Source organism: Emydura macquarii, unplaced genomic scaffold (assembly GCF_026122565.2).
Source record: "Emydura macquarii macquarii isolate MOO-44397 ecotype Brisbane River unplaced genomic scaffold, CSIRO-AGI_Emac_v2 contig_480, whole genome shotgun sequence".
NCBI classification, from domain to species: Eukaryota; Metazoa; Chordata; order Testudines; family Chelidae; genus Emydura; species Emydura macquarii.
This window is the reverse complement of record NW_027130617.1, coordinates 14242240-14269837: the sequence shown is the minus strand read 5'-3', so window position 1 is coordinate 14269837 and position 27598 is coordinate 14242240. Positions and strand designations below refer to the sequence as shown.

General features: G+C 39.0%; 1 protein-coding gene across 1 annotated transcript in view; it reads right to left on the bottom strand.

Annotated features, from left to right (window-relative positions):
* The window catches only part of TTLL7 (tubulin tyrosine ligase like 7), a 71850-nt gene extending 47068 nt beyond the window's left edge, over positions 1-24782 (bottom strand). Inside the window, exons 1-8 of the mRNA XM_067538266.1 lie at positions 24695-24782; positions 24341-24472; positions 20638-20759; positions 19838-19905; positions 13443-13601; positions 12037-12253; positions 8335-8499; positions 6952-7110 (exon numbers count right to left, since the gene is read on the bottom strand). Coding sequence (XP_067394367.1) covers positions 6952-7110; positions 8335-8499; positions 12037-12253; positions 13443-13601; positions 19838-19905; positions 20638-20759; positions 24341-24472; positions 24695-24719 — 1047 coding nt within the window. The 5' untranslated portion in view covers positions 24720-24782. The remainder of the gene's footprint in view (positions 1-6951; positions 7111-8334; positions 8500-12036; positions 12254-13442; positions 13602-19837; positions 19906-20637; positions 20760-24340; positions 24473-24694) is intronic.
* Between the last annotated feature and the right edge of the window lie 2816 nt (positions 24783-27598).

Here is a 27598-nt window from a genome sequence, read left to right as displayed (position 1 = left end):
TTATTACCTCCTCAAGGAGGAGCAATGGCAGGCTGCTGCAGAGCCACATTCAGGGACAAAGGGGCGCTCAACAGGAGACAGCATTTTCTATATGTATGTCCATTCCACTTCAGGTGACACAAAAGCCCTTCAATCCGGAGGGATGTTTCACAGTCTTTCTGAACAATGGTGGAAGAACAAGTCCCCCAAACTTAGCCTCATCCCTGGAATGCTGAGCTATAGCCTAACGAGCTGGAAAGGTATGTACCAATGACCAAATGGCAGCTCTACAAATGTCTATTATGGGCTCTTGAGCCAAGACTTTGGGGGAGCTGCTTGAGATCTTTTCAGTGTGCGCTACCATCCTGCTTGGGGAGGAAATATTTGGCAATGGCATAGCACAGATGTATGGAGGACTAAATCCTCTACACAGAGACTGAAATGACTTTCATCCTGTCTGCAACTGACCCAAACAATTGGGATGACTGCCTAAAAGACCCAGTTTTGTCCAAATAAAAAGTCAGTGCCCTTCTCATATGCAAGGCATGGAGACTCTTCATCCTTATGAGAATGGGGCTTAAGAAAGAAAGTTGGTGAGTCACACCAAAAATCTAGTTCCCCCTGGTACCAAGGGCTCATTTTGTTTCTGAGGTAAGTCCAAGCATCAGCCTGAGGAACCACCACTACTGGCTGGCTTGTCTCCCGGACCATCAGAGAGTCTGGCACTGAGGGGCAGAGTAGGCCCTGTGCAGCTCCATAGGCGTCCGGTATTGTTGGTATGGAGAGATTTTTCTTGGTGCTGTTGTTGCACTGAAGGAGTTGGCACTGTAGCAGGGGTCAGTGTCAACAGGCCAGGCACCTGTGCCAGAGTAGATGGCCCTTAATGAGAAGTCAGTACCAGGGAGCGTCTCTTCCCAGAGGATGCTCTACCAGGTCCTCCTCATTGTTTACTGGTGGACAGTACCAGGGATCTTGATCTTTGAGCAGAGCCAAGGCTTAGCTCCTTCAATGAAGGGTCTGATCTTCCGTACTTCTTTCTTGGCACCAGAAAATGGGATCAGTGCTAACATTCAGAAGCAATGTCCATCAGGGCACTCCTTGCCCATGCCAAAGTACTCCACGCCTGACCCAAGTGGGAAGGCTCAGAAGGTGGATGCAGGATGTGACCCAGTCTCACCTTTCTGGCTCTTTTTGTCCAGGATTTGAAGTCTCCACAAACCTGGTAGGAGTCTCGAATGTTACCCTCACCGAGGGACTTCGAGCAGGTGGAATGAGGGCCATAGATTTCCTGCAGCCAGCACAAAGCTTAAAATGCAGAGACTGCAGCATATCCTGGTACCAGGTGTTAGTACCCCGTGAATAAAAAGGAACCAATGATCTAAGAAAAATAACATAGAAAACCTACACTAATCTAATACTAACAAATACTAACTTACTTATTCACAGAGAAGAACACAATTTCTCTGTAAAGGGAGAAAATTGCAGTAACAAGACGATGTGCTCAGACGACTGATTGTGGGTAGTGAGAAGGAACTGAGGGAGAGTTTGGAGGGTTCCACCATTTATACCATCCTGCAGCAGCATGAGATGGCTGAAAGCACAGCCCTCAGGGGTACCACTAAGGGAAAGTCTCAGACTCCGGTGCACTGGGTGTGCACATACCTGAAGTAGAATGGACATGTGCAATCACTTGAACAGGAACTCATTTTCCCATTTCAAAACAATTACAGAAAAGCCAGCAGACCATCCAGAATTTCTGTGGGTATTTACTATCCTCTTCTTCATTCAGACAATCTTCCAATAATTTGAGTCTACTATTGTTTTAAAAGCATACCTAAGCCTTCTAGGTAATTTATAAATTGTATTTTCTACACTTTGGTACATGAAAGGAATGTAGATGCCTCATTTTCTAGCAGCTTGAGTTCTCTCTTTTCTTTAAAAAGCAACCTCTTCAACACCAGTAAACCTAAAACTCACTCTCTTTTGGTTCATAGGCCCTCAGGATTAAAACAAAGCCAGAAAAGAGTCCTCTGCTCAGTATGCATTGTTAAGACAGCCGGATATTCACATTTACAACCCACTTGCTCTCTGAAGTGGAGTGCTTCAGAGAAAGTAGGATTTATATGAATGTCAGTATCTTGCCCACTCTCAAAATCAGCAAGACACCAGAAAGCACAGCAAGACATGGATGGATAGCAATTACCATTGAGGCTACATCTAAACGTGGACCCAGGGGTGTGATTCCCTTATACAGACATATTTGTGCTAACGCTCATTGAGTTGGCACAGCAAAAACAGTGTAGCCACGGCGGCCCAGGCAGCAGAGAGTGGTGGCAGGGGCCAGCTGCCCTAAATACAAATCCACCTGCACCTGACTGGTCCATACTCAGGGCAACTAGCCCACACCACTGCACCCCATGCTAAGGAGGCTACATTATGTTTTAGCGTGCTACCTCAGTGAGAGCCAGCACAAGTAGGTCTGAGCAAGTCGGGACTCTCACCCCCAGCTCCAAGTGGAGATGTAGTCTCAGAAACCACTGATTTGGGTTTGTTTTTCGCAAGTTTGCCCAGCATCAACTTTGCAGTTTAAATCCATGTTTTAGGGCACGTATTTGGAGACAAACAGGTATTTGAGTAATCAAAGCTAATTCTGCAGGACTGATAGTTGAAACATGAGGAGACCAATGTTCAGAGATGAGGTTGTGTAGAGACTTGCAGTCCCAAACACCTAAGCTGGATCCCTCTGGCAGACATGGGCACCATGTGGAAGACAGAAATACTTTATGTCATCCACAAACTTTATTAGCACATTCCTACCTTTTGTGCCAAGGTTAGTAATAAAAAGGTTAAATAAGACTGGTCCCAAGACCGAACCCTGAGGAACTCCACCAGTAACTTCCCTCCAGCTTGACAGTTCACCTTTCAGTATGACCTGTTGTAGTCTCCCCTTTAACCAGTTCCTTATCCACCTTTCAATTTTCATAATAATCCACATCTTTTCCAATTTAACTAGTAATTTCCATGTGAAACCGTATCAAATGCCTTACTGAAATCTAGGTAAATTAGGTCCACTGCGTTCCCTTTGTCTAAAAAATCTGTTATTCTCAAAAAAGGAGATCAGGTTGGTCTGGCACGATCTACGTTTTGTAAAGCCATGTTGTATTTTATCCCAATTACCATTAACCTCAATGTCCTTAACTACTTTCTCTTTCAAAATTTTTTCCAACACCTTGCATGCTACGGAGGTCAAACTAACAGTCCTGTAGTTACCCAGATCACTTTTTTTCCCTTTCTTAAAAATAGGAACTATGTTAGCAATTCTCCAGTCATACAGTACTGCCCCTGAGATTACAGATTCTCTTAAAAATCCTTTTAATGGGCTTGCAATTTCATGTGCTAGTTCCTTTAATATTCCTGGATGGAGATTATCCTCTCCCCCCCAGTTTAGTCCCATTAAGCTGTTCAAGTTTGGCTTCTACCTCGGATGTGGTAATTTCTACCTCCATAGCCTCATTCCCATTAGTCACCCTACCAATATCCTCAAGGTCATAATTAGCCTCATTTAAAACAGAGGCAAAGTATTTGTTTAGATATTCAGCCATGCCTACTTTATCCTTAACCTCCACCCCATCTTCAGTGCTTAGTGGTCTCACTTCTTCTTTCTTTGTTTTCTTCCTATTTATATGGCTATAGAACCTTTTACTATTGGTTTTAATTCCCTTTGCAAGGTCCAATTCTACTTGGCTTTTGGCCTTTCTCACTTTATCTCTACATGTTCTGATCTCCAAGAGGTAGCTTTCCTTGCTGATCCCTTCCATCTTCCACTCCTTATAGGCTTTCTGCTTTCTCTTAATCACCTGTCTGAGATGCTTGCTCATCCAGCTTGGTCTACAACTCTTGCCTATGAATTTTTTCCCCTTCCTTGGGATACAGGCTTCAGATAGTTCCTGCAACTTTGACTTCAAGTAATTCCAAGCCTCCTCCACCTTTAGATCTGTGAGTTCTTCAGTCCAGTCCACTTCCCCAAATAATTCCCTTAATTTTTTAAAGTTAGCCCTTTTGATGTCAAAGACCCTAGGCACAGATCTATTTTTGTTTATCCTTCCATTTAGTTTGAACTGAATTAGCTCATGGTCACTTGAACCAAGGTTGTCCCTACAACCAGTTCTTCTATGAGGTCCTCACTACTCACCAAGACCAAATCTAAAATGGCATCCCCTCTTGTTGGTTCAGTAACTATTTGGTGAAGGAATCGGTCAGCTATCAGATCCAGGAAAATCTGGGCCCTATTATTACTACTAGCACTTGTCCTCCAGTCTGTATCTGTCCTCAAATGCTGGATCTAACCAAGACAAGCAGTGAATGGGGCATACAGAGAAACAGAGATATCCCTGAGACAGAAACAATCACAATAGTTTTCTTGTAATAACATGTGCAACTGCCTTTGTAAAATAAACTGCATGATCTAAGGCAACACGTAGAGGCTACATCCATCATCACAATGCCATCTTGGCAGCAGTCCCTATACACTGGGAAATCTCATAGACTTACGATGTTTGTGCTTGTCACCAGTGCTAGAGAGTGATTCAGTCCCTGTAAGGATTTCTTAGCAGGAGGGAAATGGGGGGAAAGGGACAAGAGTGGGAATCTGGAGAAGGAACCAAATTTGTTACAGAAGGAATAAAGCAGCAGTAGTTGTTGACCTGAGGGTACTACAAGCAAACAGCTGAACAAGCAGAGTGAGCATTCACAAAGGAGATGTGGATGTGAGATATAAAAGTTTGTATCTACTGCAAAGTTTGAACAAACTGTTAAATTAGTTCAGTGTGCCTAGCAAACAAGATTTAAGGTTAGTCATTTTTCTTGCCTCTGACAAAATGGGAAAGAACTGAAATTACATATGAAAATTGTTAATGAAATGAAGAGTATAAGACTCCCCATGCCCATATATAACACTGCTCCAATAATCCCAGCACCATAGCACTGTTTACTATGCACATACCCACACACACAACCCTAGCCTTACAACTGTTATGAGTGGCAGCCTCCAGAACCCTCATCTTCACATGCCCCTCCACTTGATAGCAGGCTAGGATGCATGTATATTACCAGAGCTTAGGAGCTGGTGACTTGCATGAACATAGACATTTCCATTTCTAAAATGCAGATGAGGCTGTATGTCATGTGCTGTTTCTGGTTTACCTCCCTCCATTCTGAAAACTGACCATTTATTCCTATCCTTTGTTTTCCTATCTTTTGTTTCCTATCTTTTAACCAGTTACTGATCCTTCTCTCATATCCCATGACTGTTTACTTTGCTTAAGAGCCTTTGGTGAGGGATCTTGTCACAGGCTTTCTGAAAACCTAAATATACTATATCCATTGGATCACCCTTGTCCGCATGCTTGTTGATCCCCTCAAAGAATTCTAGTACATTGATGAGGCATGATTTCCCTTTACAAAAACCATGTTGACTTTTCCCCAACAAATTGTGTTCATCTATGTGTCTGATAATTCTGTTCTTTACTATTGTTTCAACCAATTTGCCTGGTACTGAAGTTAGGCTTACTGGTTTGTAATTGCCAGGATCACTTCTGGAGCCTTTTTTTTAAAAATTGGAATCACGTTAGCTATCCTCCAGTCATCTGGTACAGAAGCTGATTTAAATGATAGGTTACATACCACAGTTAGTAGTTCTGCAATTTCACATTTGAGTTCCTTCAGAACTCTTGGGTGGATACCATCTAGTCCTGGTGACTTATTACTGTTTAATTTATCAATTTGTTCCAAAACCTCCTTTTTTGACACCTCAGTCTGGTACAGTTCCTCAAATTTGTCACCTAAAAAGAACGGCTGAGGTTTGGGAATCTCCCTCAGATCCTCAGCCCATGAAGACTGATGCAAAGAATACATTTAGTTTTTCCATAATAACCTTATCTTCCTTGAGTGCTCTTTTAGCATTTCGATCATCCAGTGGCTCCATTGGTTGTTTAGCAGGCTTCCTGCTTCTGATGTACTTAAAAAAAATTTTGCTGTTACTTTTTGAGTGTTGGCTAGCTGTTCTTCAAATTCTTTTTGGCCTTCCTAACTGTATTTTTACACTTCACTTGCCGGAGTTTATGCTCCTTTCTATTTTCCTCCATAGGATTTAACTTCCATTTATTTTTTAGCCACAGAGGCACTTTTTTGATCCTCTTGCTAAGTTTTTTAATTTGGGGCATACATTTAAATTGAGCTTCTACTGTGGTGTCTTTAAAAAGTTTCCATGCAGCTTGCAGGGATTTCACTTTTGGCATTGTACCTTTTAATTAAGGTTTAACTAACTTCCTCATTTTTCTGTAGTTCCCCTTTCTGAAATTAAATGCTACCGTGGTGGGCTGCTTTAGTGTTGTCTCCCCTTCCTCCTCCCTCCCCGCCCCAGGATGTTAAATTTTAATCATGTTATGGTCACTAAATATTCACCTCTTGGATCAGATCCTGTGTTCCACTTAGGACTAAATCAAGAATGGCCTCTCCTCTTCTGGGTGCCAGAATGCTCCAAGAAGCAGACATTTAAGGTGTCAAGAAAACTTTATATCTGCATCCCATCCTGAGGTCATATGTACCCAGTCAATATGGGGATAGTTGAAATCGCCCATTATTACTCAGTTTATTTTTAGAGTCTCTCTAATCTACTTGAGCATTTCACAGTTATCACTATCCTGGTCAGGTGGTCAGTAGTATATCCCTATTGCTATATTCTTATTATTCAAGCATGGAATTACTATCCATAGAGATTCTATGGCACAGTTTGGTTCATTTAAGATTTTTATTTTATTTGACTCTATGCTTTCTTTCACATATAGTGCCACCAGTACCTCTCCCTACAATGCTTGGATTTTCCTTGAGAGTTTTATCATGAAAGTATTGGCTAGGCTTGATTGTACTTAGTTTTATATAAGCACGCTTTACATTCTAACAGAAGTGCTTTACCTCCAGGAGCCACGGTTTTAGTTTTCTGTCCAGCAGAATATCAAATCCCAGTACTTCAAAGCAGACACTGTCACTTCCTGGAGCTTGACCGGGTCTGCACATACGATAAGCATGAAGGACATGTGGCTCTGCTACTATGAGAGTCTTCACTACTAGTTCCTGTGGGGATTTTACACAGAGTTGCATTAGAACTGCAGGGAATCTGATCAGCATATTTTGAGATACATCATAAACAACTTTTCGTATTCAAGTCTTCTAATACATTCATGATGAGAGGAATTGTCTAGATCTGTCATATGTGGTTATAAAAAATTGCACAAATTATTTTTTAAAACAGTCTGAGGGAATTATGTAAGTGTAAAATATATAAATATATGAAACAAATTACCTAAAATACTGTAATAAAAAGATTTTTATAAGAGAAACATGCAGTACTGTAGTATGACATTATACTTTTTATTATGAGAGACTGTAAACATTTTCAGCAATCAACCCAGGACTGGAAGTACACTGCTGCACTGGCTGTAGTTTAGTCAGCATTTTCCCAGTCCATTTTTGCATACAATTTTCAATACATTGTCTCTGAATTGAATGTGCACATGGCCTCAAGGGTATTATTCTCCATGGACCTGATCCTACCCTATTGAAGTCAATGTAAGTTTTGCCATCAACTTCAATAGGGTAGGATCAGGCCCTGTCAGTTTATATTCCTTTCTTCCCAATTCCCTCCCAAAATTTTGGTACATGAGTAATTTTAGGCATGTGATAAGCCCTTTTAAATGCAATGGGACTATCTGTGTGTATAATATTACTTACATACGAAAGCATTTTTAGGATTACAGCCTTTGTCTTTAAGACATCAGTAACTTTCAAATCTCATCTAGAATAAATTCATAAATTTAGCCCTTTATTTAAACAGACATTGAAAATAGCATTAAGTCTAAGTTTGCTCTGCCTTATACCTTGTGCAACTCTAGTCTTATTGATGGCTACATGAAATATAGGTCAGGGCAGAGTTTTCTCCAGTTTTATTAATATCTCCTTGCTATTCTTATTGCAACTAATTCACTGTGTCCTACATTGCCCAACCAAATGACTTCAGCACTAACATTGCAGAAAAATTCCTCTCCATAAGAAAGGCTAATTCAATCTGAAAGCTGTCCAATTTGTAAGCCTTAAAAAAAAGTAAAAACAACAGTTTACCCTTAGCACCAATATACAGTGTATATTTTGCGATATGCATTTCTGAGAGCTCGGATTAATAACGCTGCAGTACACGTGGTGGTTTCCAAGCAAAGTCTAGAAATGACAGGTGACATTAATTTTCTAACTTGATAGGCTGTATATACATAAATCAATAATTGCACATTATTTTTATCTTACTGAAATATCACTCCAGAATTTGGAAACATCAAGGTGATTTGTTTGTAGAAACTCAGTAAACCATTTTATGGATCGTTTACTGCCTTTGTCTTCTGTTTCATCCCGTTCAAAGTGCTCATTATGTTTATTCACAGAGTAGTTGGTCAGATGCATATACAACTGGCTCTGCAAACAGGGAAAGGTAACAGATGTCTCATAACTATGTATCCAGAACATGTGGTTCAAAATAATTTTAAAAGAAAACCTAAGAAATGGAAATAAAAGCATTTTAACATTATATAAACAATGACATTCTATAACATTTAGTTTAATTCTATTAAATATATTAATTCATATTTTGAGTTTCATATACCAGGTATTGAAATAAACCTGCAGTACAACTATCATTGCATGAAATTCAAGTATAATTAGCTGTTAGGAAGACTTTATATACTGAATTTTACGGTCCTGATCCAGCAAAGCACTTAAGCATACGCTTAAATTTAAGCCAACTGAAGTCAATAGGACTACTCACCATGTGCTTAAGTGTTTTGCTGGATTGGGGCCTATGTATCTTGCCAATCTTTACAGGTCCATTAACTAGAGAAAAGTGTCTACAGAGCAGTTAGCAATGTACAGAATGGTTCTATCTCCACTGTCAGAGGTGCCTGTATATCAGGAAACTATGACTAGGTACTTGGCCATCTCATTCTGAGACAATCCCCCTTTCGATTTTCACTGTAGTGTGTTTATGGGAAATGTTCTCATGATGAAGGTCCTACCTATCTCCTTACAAATATCCACTACATGTGAAATCTATTCTCCCACCCTTGCAATTGTTAGTAAGGCTCAGGATTGGCTGCTGGCATCCAGACATTAGAGATAGGGAAGTTTCAAGGCAAAACATTAATGACATGTAGCCCAATAATGCTTGCTTTTGTTTTATATGGAAAAATGCAAAAAGGAGTTCATTTATATTTTCAGCTGTGTTTTGCAGTTGAAAATGGAATTGAACTGATCAGGCTGGAGCTGGAGGGGCACAGTGGGCACACAGAAGATTAACAAGGAGAGAAAACATTGAATAAAAGCAAAACCTGCTTTTAAAGAGGAGGACACAAATTAGGGCGTATTTTTAAAGTAACATTTTTGATGGTTAGCTAACCTTGTTTCCTGAGGAACCATTTTGACTAGCCTAAATTTAACAATATATTGCTTTTTCTTTAAAGGCCATTTTATAAGTCACTGATTTACGTACATGTTTTTCCAATGTGAGTATTAAGCAGCCTTACTGCTGCACAATCTGACTTACCTTATTGCTTAACTGAGGTCCAGTAGATGGTGCTACAATCTTTCTGCCCCAAATCCATACTGATTTGACAGAAAAGAGACAACTCAAGCTCTCCGCTGTCATATTATTTATGTCCTCAAAGTTAAGTGTTTCAAATAAAAGTAATACCCTAATTTCAGGTTAGTTGACAATTTACTGGGTTAGCACTATGCAAAATGGCTTTCTGCTATGTTTTCTAACTTCTATTGTAAGAATCAGATCAAAGCCCATAGTCTTGACTAGCTGCAGATGTCACCTTTCCATAAAACACCAACTATCTTAACTACACGCAATTGTTTTGCAGATTACAAAGAAATAAAAGCCTTTTCAGAACATTAGTTAAATCATTTACAATCTTTGCTCTAAAAATATCTGGATTTTTAGAACAATATTATTAGAGATGAGCCAGGCAACTCAAAAGTGCTTCAAGTAATTGATGAGTTATGACATCAGCAGATTTGAGAAAAGAGCTGGTTTTTCAGATCCAAACTAAAGGGACAAAAAAATCCTTCCATGATAACCATCCTGGAAAAGAGAATACTGAAGTAGGCAGTACCAGAACTGGCTGTTCTCTACCTCACTTGGCCAATCACAGTGCATATTTCAGGGATATTGGTGGCATATAATACAAAGAATATTCAAGGCAACTAGTTCTGAATAGGAATTTTGCAAGAGATGAGGGGCAGCTAGATTTACTGATGAATATTAACAGAAGCAATGGACAAAGTAACTTTTATGCAACATATTATAAGAAATCATATAGCCAATGCCTTCACATTTGAAAATCGTATCAGGAGATGAAATGTAAGCTAGATCGCCAACTGATGAACAAAATATAAGGGCTCTGCCACTGCTGTAAATAAATAGTAAGGGCACTATTGGAGTTGTACTGCCAGCAGGAGGTTGTGTACTCCCTTAGCAGTGGTCGCTGACGGCATGGTATCGGCAGAGGTTCGGAGCAGGGATAATGTCTCCCAAGGGGCTGAGAAGTGCAGTTACTACAGATATAGTATGTGCTCTTCCCACTGCAAGCCTAGGGTAGAGGTGCAGAGCTATGGTTATGATCCATCACACCAAACATGGGCCCTGTGAGGCAAAAAGAACTGGTGGCAGCAGTTGTACATCCCAGCTCTAACATCAGAGACACTGGCTGCCAATTATAACAGTGCACAGGAGCATTGGGAGGGGAGATGGGGAAGGAGATAGTAGGGAGGGAAAAAGGGCTCTCTGCACTCACTAGTAGCCCAGCAAACCCATACAAGGCAGCCATAATTTGGCCCATGAAATGTGCATCATGGGTCTGGAATAGGGAAGCTGGCGTGACAACGGGTTCCCTACACAACAAAGTAGTGCAAGAATTGAAATCATTTATACCTGTGATGCCTCAAAATTACTTGCATCTCCTGTATTCTGTTCTGTGCCACACTGAGAGGGCCCTAAAACTACTACAGCTTAGTTGGAGACACTATACAGTGAGTAGGAGAATCAATATGTGCATCTCATGATTTGGTGCATACTCCCAAGTTTGCAGGTGGCCTTCTACCATCTCATTGTAAAGCAGCTAGATATAGATAGCAACAGCCACCTGCTTGTGGAAATTGGGCTCCACTGCTCACGCCTCTCTTCCACTGAAGGAACTCCCTGTAGACTTCATTACTCCTGACAATACTTCTCCTAAACCTACAGTAACCACCCCTCACTTGCAGTGACCCTGACTCCTGACTGCAGTGGCAAGCATTATCAGCCTACATACCGGCTCTCATATCTTCTGATCCCTCTTCTGCACAGCATCCCAGCTCCCTGTATGACACACTGGAGGGACTGATTCTTTGCCCATTCAAATCAATAGCAAAACTCACAGAGATTTCAGTGATGCAGGATAAGCCAAGAGATGGCCCCTTTCTCACCACCAAAGACAGAGTTTTGAATAAATAGGAATTCAATAGAACAGTTCTTGATGTGAATCCATTTCAGTTCCTCCTGGTCTGGGTTTGAATGTTAATAATTATTGCCCTTTTGGACATAAGTCTTTTGGAGACAACAGAAGCAGCAGAATAGTTTGAAGATTATTATATAAGCAGTGAGATTATGTCATCATGGTCTTGCACTGCAGCGCCAATAACGAGTTAAATGGCTTGAAGGCTGTTTTTTATTTTAACTTCTCATTTTCATTTTAAACGTTAAGCAGATGACGGAAAGGCCCTGCTTGACAAATATAAAACTAGCTCTGGATTTGAAAACCTAATCTAAATTATCAGTTGATAAAAGACATTTATTTTACTTTCTCTTCGCCAAATACTTTTCTTGCTATGTATCTGACATTTATTCAATCATCCCCACAGAAAATATTTAGTATTAGTATTGCAAGTAATACATTGGGACTAGCATCCACTTACCAAATTAGAGTCACTGGGAGGATGGTACTTCTCTGTGCCCATTCTCACAAGTCCATCGTGATATAAAAATATTTTTAATGGATCACAGGATGTTACCAGAATGTACACTCGTAAATCAAACTTGTAACCTTCCATAAGAAATGGTTTGTCAAGGTATTCCTGAACAATCAAGTGATCCTGAGCTTGTAGTTTTTCTCCATTTCTTATCAGAGAAATTCTGGTTAAAACAAAGGTTAATTTCAAACACTGAAATTTGACACAACTCTTTGAAGTACATTTTCATAGTTGACCAGCCAAACAGCCATCTTAATTCCATCATCAATGTAGATATTTGTGAATCTGATTTGCATGGTACAGAAAATATGCTATTCATTTACATGCTTTTATTGCTTCCTGTATTTGACAGTGCTACAATGAGATGAAGAAAATCAATGTACCATTTAAAAATAACTTTCTGCTTCTGCTTATTCGACAAGTTGGAATAATGGATTTTCCTCTGCTGTTCAGAAATGCTAGGCAGAATGACCAGTCACTGGCTTTTAAGATTATTTTTCACCATGCAGCTCTAGAGAGTAGCTCCCATACTTTCCTCAGCTCATCTTCTGCCCCAGATCCAGATTTCAATGCCACTTCACTGCCGAACTGATTTCAATGGGGCTACTTGCAAAGTAACATGTGTACAGGTTGCAGAATCAACCACGTTTCCATACTCGTTTTTTGTCTCCCACACTGACATGACCACACACACACACACACACACCCCTCAACAGATTAGACAATATTAACCCCTAAATATACAGATTTTGTTACAGAAATTGTTTATTTTAATATGTTTCATATGTTCACATAACTAAATGGCTGAATTAACTGATATAACGAACTCTAGCACATTAAAATCTATGTTAAAAATACTAAAATTTGGAGTTAAGGTAACAAAGCTATGAAAATTCAGAGTTGAGTCTGAACCTCGTAAACTTACCTCACCTGCTTGTTCCTGTAACATCAAGTCCCAGTATTCCAAGTCTCATAGATAAAAGAATATATTACCTATATGTATTTCCACAAAAGGAATCCTGATCTTAAGATCTATTTGAGCCTGTTATCGGCAAAAGCTTTCTGTGACACACAGAAAAAACCTACCCTTTTAACATTTCCATTTAGCCTTATATCTCAGCTGTTACTGGTCTGTATGCCTTTGTCAAAATATGAGCCTTCTTATACTGACAAAACTATTCACATATTAAAGCTTTTGAGAACATACTTTCCAGCTAATGTCAGTAGCTGGGGATAAGACACACAAAAGTTAAGATTTAATCTCAAAAGCCACCCGTTATTTCGAATTTTTTTAAAAACAACAACTTTCACCTTTGTTTACATAACATGAAAAATCTATTCAATCAACCTACCCATGCCCCATTGCACCATTAGCTGGTTTGACTATGAAAGTTTTCTGTCTTCGTTTCTTCTTCAGTTCCTTTACATAATTCTGAAACTGCATATATTCTGCAGGGAAGATCCATGTTCGAGGAATAAAGCTATACTCCTGAGGCTGAGACTTGATCATTCTGCAAAAAGGAAAACTGCGGTTAGAAACCTCTCTCTACCTTCAAGTTTAAACCTGTTACACTTCAGTCTACAGAACTAAATTGCATTCTGAATTGGAACCTTGTAAAGCAACTTTATTGACATAACAGAGTAACAGGAAAACAAATCCAAAACCAGTTAAGAATAGTTGTTTATGATGCATTAATATGTGAACAACCAGAAAATAAAAAGGGCTATATTGCATTTTTGCATATCCTCAAGCATGGACTCATTTCTCCTAAGGATGTGACTCAGTTAATATAAATCCTTAGTGACATGCTACTCTCCTATATTAAAGCATACAATATATAGAAGTTCATAGATCCTTTCCCCATGGCAGAGAAATCCTCCTTATAATTATCATATTTTGGTGGCAATATTTTGGTCATATTTTGGCCAAGGCATTGATTTAACTTCATTTTTGCGCCACTCTGGGATGCTATAATGGTATATTTATACTGAAGATATAAGAATACATATTGGAAATTGTGTACGTTTGGGTGGAAAAGAGGAGAAGGAGGGAGAGTTCATACATATATTGTGAAATAAAGGTCAGGAGGAACCAAAAGACCTAAATTCATATCTCCAGGAGGGAGGGACAAGAAATGTGGGTGGTGATAGGGAAGAAAGAGGACTCAAACCACAAGTAGTTTGTGGCAGCATTTCCCAAACTGGAAATTGTGACACTCAATAGGGGATTAAAAAGGCTACCCAGAAGTCATGAGACACTGGAAAAGAAAAAGAGGGGAAAAGAAGAAAATGCAAGAAAGTCAGAATATGTCCTGGCGGAAGCAGCTCACATTCCTTAGGCTGGCTGGGCTCAGCTCCCAATTCCAGGTATTGTGAGCAGGCCCCTGGCAGGTTCACATTGCAATGCCACTCAAAATTAGCTCAGCCAAATCTGAGCAGCACTGCAACACCACCACCTATGCCAGGTCACAACAGCCAAAGTTAGGAGCAGAGCCCAGCCAGCCCCATGGGACGGGAGCCACAAGAGCCACTGGTGTGGGGTGAATGCAGGGCAGGCTTGCTCTGCAACTGTCCTCTCACCCCAGGGTCTATGTCAAAAGAGGTGAGCCCAAAGAGGACTGTGACATGAAAAGGTTTGGGAACCACTGGTTTATGGAACACAGAAATATATACAACGACTACACTTTCAAATTAAAATGGAAGCAACTGGAGCTGATTCTGTCACTCCTTTCTGGCCCTATGGGTGAAAAATATATAAATATAGAAAAAAATATATATAGAAAAATATAGAAAAATGAGAAAGCAAATGACCTTCCCCCAGGCAGACCAATCAATGCACATGTGCCTCCAAAGCAGGAAAAACAGTAGGGCAAGAGGTGTAAATCTTAAATCCTAGTTTCTCTGTCTGATTCTGATACATTGATACAAAAGATCCGCACTAAGTTTCTTCACCAAAAAAACAAGAAAAGAACTAACTAACTAAAGCCTGGCTGAGGTGCAAGCAGTGCTGGGAATCATCTGTTCTGAAGAATCTGGGTCCAAGGACTTGCAAGGTTCTTGGTCTGTCTGCTACCATGGTTTCTGGGCATTCAGAGCAGCAAGGATTGGACAGAAGGCATGAGAGAGCTCCAGCAGGCAATACTACTAGAAGGTTCCACCAGTCCACACTGCATGTTGACACATCTGAAAAGTATGAATGTACAGAGACCACTTGAAGAAGAATTCAGAGTTTCAAAAGTAAATTGGCAGCAGTATATGGCCCAACCTAATTTTTTTAAATAAATATGACATTTGCAGGGAATTCTCTAACAGATTACAGATTTAGTTACACTCTCACTCTGCCAATAAAAGCAATAGGGTCAGGATGACATGGATGTAAGTGGACTTAAAGTATCATGTCAGTGTTTCAGTCTAACTATGAGACCCTGAGAGGCTTCTAATTGCCTCTCTTGGTAACAGAAATGACAATTACCAACCACATCTGCAAGACTAGGACTGGAGCCAAAAACCTAAAAATATTGGTACAATAGATACACAGTCACTGAATCCACTGGCTAAACAAACAACAAACATTACAGAAACCACAGTAGCCACTACAGTTTTTATGTACTGCACTAAGCTCAACACTGTCACAGCCTTAATTGTAACTAACATTTACGAATTTGAGTTGGGGAATACCATGCACAGAGTGCCGTATCATCCACATTCACCAAGTAAGCATTAATATTTAAACTATGCTGCTTTACTCTACACATCTAAGCAGATTCCTGCCTTATTGGGTGAAAACCTCATCTAATCACTGTTGCTGGGTTTTGATTTATTTTAACTCAAAAAAGGATCTCTTATGCTACATTTTCCTTCACCATCAAAAGGGCACATGGGGTATATCTCAAGGTGTGGTAAATGACAGACTGAAGAAAACGCAATATGGCATCTTGGCATTTAACTCAATTACATATTTTAATATTCAGCTTTCTAATCAGCTGGATATCGTTTCAGCGCATTATAATATTGGGGCTACTTTAGAACTACACATTTCTCAGAACAGGGACTGTGCCTTTTATATCACTGAGTAGGCTGTCAGCACTTAAATACAAGTCTGAGAACTTCAGTGTTTTATTTTTATGTTTTGGTACCCTCTAATGTTTAACACAAATGTAAAACTTTCTTTGATACTTTCCCCTCATTATTGCCCCTATTCAAGGAAGCATGTAAGCAGGTGCTTAGCTTTAAGTACATGCTCAAGTGCTTTCCTGAATCAGGCCTATTTCATTATAGTAGGCCTGTTTTTCCTACACATCCCTGTTCTGATGCCTACTTTTGTGTCATTCTTCTTGCTCTGCTCTCCCTTTCAGCTTGTCTAGAGTCCTTACCAAGAAGATTGAAGAAACAAGCTATTGTTCTTTGGGTGCTATTCTAACTAAATCATGTGGTTATTCAGTCAGATTGGATTTATTTTATTATTCCCAGAGTGTGCTTTCTGCCAAAGAAATTATAGGTGCTTAGAACATAAAATTTAGCATGGCAAATTATCAAAGGCAAGACCACCTATCTACTTCCAAGTATGGTTGCATCTATGGCTCTATCTGAAGATTTAGTAATTTTTCAGGCTGGAGCAGGAGCAGGCTGGGAGGAGCTGGGAATGATTCAGCTGACCTTGATCTTTTCTGTCCAAGTTCTCAAACTTTTTCTGTGTAGACCACATCCTACTGTCTTACTCATGCTTTTGTTTCCTTTTTCAGTCACCAAGATTGCGTCCTCTCCCATTCACTATCGCATATCATTCCTTTTGCAACCATAACAATTTTTTACATGAGAAGTACTTATAGGAAAGCATTTATGTATTTTCGCTTTCTTTAATATGTGATTAGTCCTATTTAAAAAAGTTGTTTGTGCTGTCTCCTTTTGCCTTTAATTCCATCTCTTCTTCCCATCTGTTAAATTCCTCTCTCCCCGATCCTCTTCTCAACATTATGATATGCTTGTAGCCATGCTGCATGACTATGATATGTTTGTAGTCATGTCATAGACACAAACATCTTCCATTGTTGTTTGCAGTGTTGTTGTAGCCATGTTGTCCTAGTATATTAGAGAGACAAGGGGTAGAAGAGCTCTGTGTAGCTCAAAAAGCTCATCTCTTTCTCCAATAGAAGTTGGTCCACCAAGGGCATGCCTACACAACAAAGAAAAACCCGCAGTTGGCCCGTGCCAACTGACTCAGGCTCACGGGGCTCGTGCTGCAGCTCTGTTTCATTGCTGTGTAAACTTCTGGGCTTGGGCTGGAGTATGAACTCTGGCACCCTCCTACCTTGCAGGGTCCTACAGCTCGAGCTCCAGCCGGAGCCCAGACATCAACAAAACAATGGAAAAGCCACACAGCAAGAGCCCCATGAGCCTGAGCCAGCTGCGGGTTTTTCTTCGCTGTGTAGACATACCCTAAAAGACATTACCGCACCCACCATGTCTCTCCAGTAGGCACAAAAACAAATTCCTAAGTCTTATAGACAAAGTCTTTTACCCCCCTATTTTGACCTGTGACTATATGCAAAGATATATTTTGATCCCATTTTTCTTTGCTCAAATTTCTACTTATATAAATGCAATTGTTAGAGTGAACTAATTGCAAATACATTAATACAGCATATGATTCTTCACACAAACAGTTTAGAACTTTACATTAATATCTTCACCCTGTTTCCTTTAATTGTGCATTGCCAAGGAGTACAAAACCCCCACAGCATTTAATAAAAGAATATTTGTAATAATAAAAAGGTTGCACTTCTATAGGAATTTCATCAGAACATGTCAAAACACTAGTGCATATACTAGGCAAGTTTGGCCCATTAATTAGCTTTTATGAGGATTTCCTCATGGAAGGTATTATGCTCATTTTACAGTTGGGCAAATTGAAGCAGGAGGGTAAGTGATTTGCCCACAGTCAGTAACTAAGCTTAGAATAGAAACCTTCAGTAGACTATACATAGGAAGCTTTTCAGAGAATTGCATGGGGAATTTAACTGCATATAACTCACAATGGTGTTTGAGACAGTCATGTGATTAAATCCCTACGTTCTCTTAAACCTTAATATATAATCACCCCCCTTTTTCCTCTTTGTTTATGAGCAATGTACTTAGCAAAACATGCTACCAGATTAATATGTTGCTTTTTCTATTTGTGGTTAAGCCCTAGGCCTTTATCTTATTGTGGGGATAAAGTTTTATTCTAAAGCTTTTCTCAACCACTTTATTTACTTGCTTGCCTATTTCCTTTAAAGAAAAGATTTAAGATAACACTGTGTTCTGGACATTTGCTACTTCTATTTGCGAAATACAGTACTCTATTTCTGCTTATCCTAGTGTCCCATTATCTCAACAGAATGCAAGAGCTGTATCTGTATTATATTGCGAGCATGACTGCCATTGAAAGACCTGCCTAATAGAGCAAAGAAAACAAATTTAAAAAAAAAACTGAGCAACAATCCAGTGCACTCTTGAAAAAAGGTAAGCACAGCTGAGATGTAAGATCATAAACAAAAGTAGTTGTGCATCATTCCATGCTACAAATAAGGAAACAAAGGAACTGAACAGACTATGCAGCAGAAAAGCAAGAGGGCAGAAATAAGAATTCTATACTATTCTACACATAGTCACAAATATCAACACAGAAGAATAGCAATCAGGAACAAAAGCCTCCATTCTGCATACTGTGGTATTCCCAGCTATATCTCCCAACTCCCTCTAACTTTAGATCCAAATTTGCCTCTTTCACAAAGCAGTCTTGAGGTAGGGCACTTTGACTACTGTAAATTATTAATATAAAATGTTGAATCACGAAACTGAGGTTATGGAAAATAGGCTAGATTAATCCCTGGTGTAATTCTACTTACTTCAGTAAAGTTATACCAGAGATATATTTGATCCAAAAATATTTCTGCCTACCTTAGAAGTTGATCCCATATTATTTACAGTTTCTTGTAGCATTGTCACAGACATTATTTTGAGACTGTCCCCCACACTTGGACTTCGGTGGGTTGAGAGGCAAGTTCTCAACCTGAATCTAATAATGTAGATGATAACCTGAGTTCTTTATTGTTCTGCACATAGTTTTAAAACCTCAGACATGAAGTAGTCTGACTAACATAACATTGCCTATCATCTGACCAATACTGCATTGTATTCTGACTGCTTTTTGTTTTATACTTAGACTGTAAACTCTTCAAGCAGAGACCACCTTTTTGTTCTGTGATCATATAGCCTCTAGTCTAGTGGATCCTGGTCCATGAGTAGGGCTCCCAGATGATTTGTTAATACAAATAAATAAATAAATAATAGTATGCTCTGGGTGTGCATGTACAAAATAGAGACACACATGTAAATTTCCATGAAGATAACAGACAGTTATTTGTAGATCAAATTTGGGATCTAAAGATTAACAGTACACTGTGTTATAATACATATATGGCCCCAATCCTGCATTGTGTGGACAGATTGCTGTACCATTGGGGAGCCCAGTGAAGTCAACAGGACAGGCACAGAAGTCCACCTACATGTTACATCATGCAGAATCGGGGCCAACACTGTTGAGAACTTAAGAAATCATTTGAGCTCTGTCATTGTACCTCTGTAGAAATAAACAGTTCTCACAAGAGACAAGTCAATATTGTACCACATCAAAAAAACATTTGAAAACAGACATCTTAAATCTGTACCCCAAACACCATTCCTAAATTAGTAAGAAGTTAATTACTTGGTCATGTTTCTTGCTAAGAAATCCTTCCTACAGATCTCTCCCATTCCTGGAAAATGGTTGATTCTCTGGAAAAAAAAATGTGAATGTTGGTATTTTTTTGTGTTTCTAGCACAAATACAATAGACAAACATTTCAAACAGTCAGTTAAATTAGTATCAGATTATACATTAATTGACAAAGACAAGTCTAAAGTCTAAGTCTAAAAGACAAGTCGAAATCCTAGAGAGAACTGTAGATGTTATGGGCCACATTCTCCACTCCAACCGTATTTACTCCTGGGTATTTCCACTGACTTCAATGTAAGTCAGAGGAGAATCAGAACCTTCTCAGAACTTCTACTCAAAGTTATATGTAAACAAATAATGTTGTCACAAACTAATGTTAAAAAAGGAAGGAGACGACTTATAGACAAATACTAGGAAAAAGAGCTCTGATGATTTAACAGTTTGAAAGCTCATATCCAATTTATCCTATAAATGTTTCTGTATTTTGAATAAGACATTCAAGTTCTGATCATTCACTCACAACACACAACTGACAGGCAGAAGCACTCAAACACCAAAGATGTTGCCACCAAAGACCAAGTGATACAAAAACTTCATACTGGGAAAACAAGATAGAAATTAAGAATCCTTAGTACCATAATATTTGGTACAGTTGGTGTTTCTGCTTCTAGTCTTGTGATGGGTGCAACTGAACCCGAAGTACCACACTGATGAATTCGAGACTTCAGTGTGGAATAGATTTTGAGGGTTTTTTTTGACTGATTCAGAAACATTAAGTATGCTACACGTTACCTGGTAGTTTCGGAGCTCAGCAATCTTCTCTTGTTGCACAGCAGAATCACTCCATATGAGATTAGCAGTCTCATCTTCATCTCGTGTCTTCATAAACCCCATCTCATCTATTACTAAACGAACTACACAGAAGTGATACACTTAAATGATATTTTGAAACTAACCTACCAAATGTAAAATAGAATATTAATTTTCAATATAAATTCACCATTGGCCACAGAACAATATTAGCATACAAGCTAATAGAGTTCATATTGTTCAATTTATGATATTTAATTTGGACAGTCTCCATCTGTCTATTGCATAACTAATTATAGTGTCATTACAGCTTGTACTGTAGCTGGGAGCAAAGTACAATCAGCAGCGGGAACTGCAACGAGCTCCTCAATTGTCCAAAAATGGTTTAGTAACAATTCACTTAGGCTCAAATGGATTTTAGACCATCTTTGCTATTGTACATGTTAATTTTACAGCAGCAATGATTATAGGTGGCAGTGAAGCCAGCAGATATAGGGTGCCCCTTAAGTCCAGGGTATTATACTTACAAATGCAAATTGATGCACTGTTCTAATGTTAAAAGAAAAAAAAATAAGTCTGATGTGCCAGACATAAGTAATTTTACAGGAGAAGAGATTTCTCAGAAGAATTTGCAAGATGTTTTCCCATAGTGTAAGTAAGATTTCTCTAAAAACTGTTCATTCAGCCATCTGCATAATAGACTTGCTCTGTTATCTCTCCAAAGGGGGACTGTCCAGTTTCTGGATTTGAAGCTTTCCCCCGTGTGACAAAACTTGCCTAAGTGGCCAAAGCTCAGTATTTCCATGGCTCTATATAACTCAGCTAAGATTAGAAACATTCAACTATTCCAACAGCCAAAGACTTTACTAATTAAAACCCTACTAGACAAGCTATAGAAAATTCTATAGAAGGTTGTGTACTGCTATATGAATCTTTTACAAAGATTGGATTTACAGGGAGGGAGCTTTAAAAAGCTTCCTGCTCCTATTCATTCAGCAATTGGCATAACTGACTCTTAGCAACAGCTCAGAGAGGTATACAATATCCCTACTGACCTCACCGGGTGTTTAAACTCTCCTCACTAGGATTTAGTGTTAAATACTGAAATGTAAACGATCTTATTACTGATCAAAATATGCTGGGGCGTAAGCATAAGTAAGGTGCCAAGCTGCTGAGAGATGTCTGGACTTAGGTGGCTGTGTGCACGATCAGCACTGAAGTGTAGACACCTAGAGGATTTTACCAGCAAAAAAGGATGAGGTATCTAGAGACTTTAGGTACCTACAGGGATAGGCGGCAGCTGAATAGTCATTTTGTGAATACCAATCTAAAAAGAGATCTTGGAGTCAGTGTGGACAGTTCTCTGAAAACATCCACTCAATGTGCAGCGGCAGTCAAAAAAGCTAACAGAATGTTGGGAACTATTAGGAATTGGTTAGATAAGACAGAAAATATCATATTGCCTCTATATAAATCCATGGTGCACCCACACCTTGAATACTGCATGCAGCTCTGGTCGCCGCATCTCAAAAAAGATATGTTGGAATTGGAAAAGATACAGAGAAGGGCCACAAAAATTATTAGAGATATGGAACAGCTTCCATATGAAGAGAGATTAATAAAAGTGGGACTTTTCAAGTTGGAAAAGAGATGACTAAGGGGGAGATATGATAGAGATCTATAAAATCATGACTGGTGTGGAGAAAGTAAATAAGGAAGTGTAATTTGCTCCTTCTCATAACACAAAAACTAGGGGTCACCAAATGAAATTAATAGGCAGCAGGTTTAAAAACAAACATAAGGAAGTATTTCTTCACACAATGCAATGTCAACTTATGGAACTCTTTGCCAAAGGATGTTGTGAAGGCCAAGACTATAAACACGGTTCAAAAAAGAACTGGATAAGTTCATAGAGGATAGGTGGCTATTGGGCAGGGATGCAAAACCGTGCTCTGAAGTGTCCCTAGCCTCTGCCAGAAGCTGGGAATAGGCAACAGGCGATGGATCACTTGATGATTACCTGTTCTGTTCATTCCCTCTGAAGCATCTGGCATTGGCCACTGTTGAAAGACAGGACACGGGGTGAGATTGACTATTGGTCTGACCCAGGATGGCCGTTCTTATGTTCCAGTCATGACTAAATATTGGACTTTGGCACCTGAAGTGAAAGTTAGGCACCTACATTCCAACTGTGAACCTAGTTCTCAGTCTTGAGCCCTCATAACTGTGCAACTGCAGTGGGGTGAAAAGTGTAAATGCTGGGCATCTAAATTCAATTTGCCAACTATTTCAATGCTAACCAAAGCATGTTAGCAAGGAGATGGAGAATTGTGTTATGAAGATTTTACAAATTGAGTAACACCTCATTTTCCCATTCTGGCTGGGTACCTCCACTTACCTTTCCTAAACAAGAAGGAGATATGCCTAACAGAGCTCAGCAGAGCACCACAGCCCTACCAAGGGGGAAAAAATCAAGCCCAAGGATTGCAGAGGAACTCTTAGATGTATCTGAACCCCAATGAAGGAGAAATAAGGCCATATAGCCCAGCAGGGCACATGTCACATTTTGAACATATGCACAATCATCTGTAGATGGAGCTTATTTTGCAGACAGATTTTGGAAGAATTCCACTACTACATTTTTTTTTCCAATTCAAACCCTGGATCCAAGACAGATCCTGGACCTGTTCCAGTCCCATCAGTCCACATGGGTTACAAAGCAGAGCAGGCCTCACAGATATCACTGTAAGGTCCAGAAACAATTTTCTAACACCCCGCACACACGCACGCACACACGCTCACAGGTCTTCTAGAGCACTTCCTGAAATGCTGATAAAGCTTGATTGAGGTCATAAGGAGACAGAGATTTCCTATCTCAGCCAGTCACTAAGGAGAGTACCATTGGCAAGCAAATGCTTTGTATTTGCAAGCTGGCCCATTTGTCTCAGGAGGGATATCAAAGAAAGCCTACTGAGCAATTGCTACAAGAATAGGAGCATATATTTTTAACATGGTCATTGTTCAGTTTTAATCAAGTAACAGCAGTGGCCACCTCTATCTCCAAAAAACTAAAATGCCATTCCCAAAAACTTTTAAAATCTGAAGTCAAGAAATATTAATCTAGGTTTATATTCCCCACTCCTCATCCTGAAGGCCATGTATAAAATTAACGGGACAGTAGCTTCAAGTGTAAGAAATACATGAACATAATCAGCTTCTTAGAGAGACTTGTATGTAACAATTAGAGAACTTGACATTAAAGTGTTAAGTAAAGAAAGGTGTAAGTACTAATTATTTAGCTAAACTCATAATTGAGAATTTTTCCTAAAGCTATATTAATTGGTTGTTGATATTTTAATAATAGGCTTAATCCTGAGTAATACAACAGGATTTATGGGTGCACAGAGTATGCAAGACCAGAAAGTATATATTATAAACACAATATAGGAATCTTTCTATGTTCAATAAGAAAATCATATGGCATTCATTCACTATGAGCCTGACTCAAACTCCATTAACTGCAGTCTTTCCATTAACTTCAGTGGGCTTTGGATTGGGCCCTGTAACAGTGAAAGTTCTCTTTCCTTCCTGGTTGCACTTTTCATTTTACCCATACAGTCTTGTTTCAACCGTTTTCACTCATCCCAATAGCTATTAAACATAAGCAGAATCTATAGTCTCCTACCAATTTCATATTTTGTGCCAGCAACGTTCGCAGTGATGATTCCATTCTTTTTCTTCTTTCTGACTTTTCTTTTAATTGTGCTTTGATAATGCAGTTCTGAACTCAGAGTCAGACAAGAGGTTCCTTGGTTATCTTTGAAAAATAATGTTTGTAACAATCAAACAATATCCCCACAATACATAAAACAATGCACACACATGAACTCAAAGAACCACAGAACAAAAGGCATGTGATCTAGCCAGTTACATATCAGTGATCTCTGATTCAGGTTGATTAAAAGTTACAAGCATGTTGAAACACCATCATTAGTGAGCCATATTAAAAATACAAGAGCTCTATAATCAATTTACATACCTCCTTCATTAGGCAAGGATGGCATTGTAACATGGGGCTGTGCAGAACTAGGTGTCCAAATACTGTTGCAAGTTCTCAGAAAACCATGAAGGCCTTCAAAGTCAAATGATTCAAAACTTGTGTCATACCATTTCAATCCCTGATTATGGTGACTCTCAATTATGGAAGAGACAGATATCTGTGTTAAAAAAGGATTTCATTATAAAGAAATAACTGAAAGCGTAACTCATATAGAAGCACATATAAAACTGTTTCTTCCTTTTGCTTTTGGCAATGTGTACTCAAAACTGATACTTACTTTTAGACACTTGATCAAGCTAATAAAAATATGCCAATTTTATTTGTCAAAATGCAGTTTCTGAAAAGGTAGTTTTCTATTTAATCTACAGTGGACAACAACTTTTTAGCAGTATCCATTCTTAAAAAAAGAGTTTATAAGATTTCACTTATTATACAGTTTGTCTATCTAAGATGGTTATATGATTTGTTATTAGATTCAATAAACTCTGGGAAATTCTATCCTCAGCGAAGTGCACTGAATTCCTGGTAAGTTCCAATCATACTGAAAATGTCAAGGTTTAAATAATGTAAAATATTATGCAGGCTCCAGTCACCATGAGGGGGAAAAAGGAAGCCATTTGTTGTATGTTTATCAAATCCGTATCCTATAACCTGGGACCACAGACACTAACATGCCATCACAAGATGGCTGGCCCCTGTGACTGAAGTGAGTCCAGTGCATCTGTGCCAAAGCAGGTGCAACCCATTGGGTCAATTAATGGGGTAACGCTGTACCTGGACTATAATGGGTCAGAGGGAGTTTCAGTGAGAACAGACCTGGAAGGGAATAGGGCTACCATGAGAAATAACTGACTCAGGGAGAGTGAACCACAGAGAGGCAGGAAGCAGAACTGCCAGAATCCTCTGGGAGAGGTGACAGGGAGAGCTCAAGATGTGAAGGATGAGCTGAGGACCTGTTTGTTTGTTTGTTAAATTGGACAAAAGAACTGCATCAAAGAGACCGTGGGCATGGCACTGAGTCATTTGCCAGTTGGGGAGAAGCCCTGCCTCATCATACATGCATTAATCCTAATTTGTTTGATGCTGCTGCAGATTTCAAAGAGATTGATCATCATAGTGGACTGCAGCCTTCATGCCATCATGAGAGAATTGACTCAAACTAAGGACTTGGATCAACCATTTAACTATCAAGTCATTACAATGCCTCTGTAATAAATGATTTCATGTATGTTCAGTTAAAATAGATTTCAAACATGAATAATGGTTGAATTATTTGCTACCTGATTGCACTATTCCAGGGCACTCATGGGTCCAACACTCAAATAAAAACTGTGCTAATGGATCCAGTTGGTCAAATATACATTTATTGCTTGTAGCTATCACTTGACAATGTCTACATTCTCTACTTAAACTATACAAATCGTGTGTGGTTAATATTATGCAGAGTAGTACTTTGACTTCAGAGTTTAACACATGGCACATCTGACAACATCTAGGGGGGGTGGCAGGAAAGGTTAGTATTGAATTACCCCTCCTACTTCTATTCTCTTTCCATATTTAATTAGGGGAAAAATTATAAAACACTGTGCCTGGGAACCACTTTCTGTGAGATTAATTTGTAAACAGAGAATCTCAATTAGTAGTTATAAAAGCAATCATAAACTCATATGCTCATTTGTTGAGCTAGATTTTTAAGCCAATGCACTGTTTTCCTTTTAGCCCACTAGAAGTAATTTACTGAATGCTGTCAAAGTGCTTGGCAATGTATAGAAGCTAGAGGGAGACATACATAACCTCTGGCATAAGGAGCTTCCAATATGAAATGGAGACAGTTAATAGACTTCAGCTACACAACATGACAGATGACTACGGATAAAGGGCCAGTATCCAAGTGGTACTGAATTCCAGACTCATAGGGTTGGTAAGCTGGTCAGTTAACTGCTTATTATTTGACCATAGTCAAATGTTGTCTGTTATTCCAGCAATAATGCCCTAATGCAGGGGGCAGCCTACCTTTTTGAATGCATCATGGTGCCCAATCTGTTAGCAAGATGACAAACTTCTTGATCATTCACTTTACTATATGCTAATGACATGTGTGGAGGGAAAATGTGAACTAACTGAAAGTTGAGCATCTTGATCAGTTGAAATCTTCTCCAACAAAGATTGATTGTATGTATGTATCTATCTTTACCTGTATAATACGCCACCAATGTACATGATGATTTATAAAGCACATTAAAAGCAGGTTAAAAGACCTGCCCCAAAGAGCTTACAATCTAAACTGAATAGACAAACATTCAGAAATTAACTCAAAAGAGAGTGGATGATGGAGACACAGGCTCAGTTATTCAACCTCCTTACCCAACACAAACAGAAAAGATGTACAGCCATTAAGTGGCTTGAAGAGTTGGCCTGCCGTCGATCTATGTTGAAGTGACCTTACACTGATTCTTTTTAATATAGTTGCTCTGTTTTTACTTGTTCAACTTCATTTTTTGTTAACTGTTCAGTTTTGAATAATGTTCATATTTAACATTGCCAAAAAAGGTAGTATAGTTCTTTCACTTCATTGTGTTTCACTTGTTTTTGAGTTAAAACAACTCAGTTAAGTGACTTAGGCATAAGTATCCAAGACTAAGTTTATAGGAGACCATAAAGTGTTATCTTTTGTTACTATTTTTGTTACTGTTCAAATATATTAAAGCACAAATTAGATTATTTTTGACATTTGACAACATTTGACCAACATTATTATTATTGAGATTCCCAACAAACTGTACTTTAGAAAAATGGAAAGTACAGACAATTTAAATCTGCCTGCATTTTCACTTCTAATGCTCTTAATTTAAAACAGCATCTTAAATGACTGGCTCAGTATAG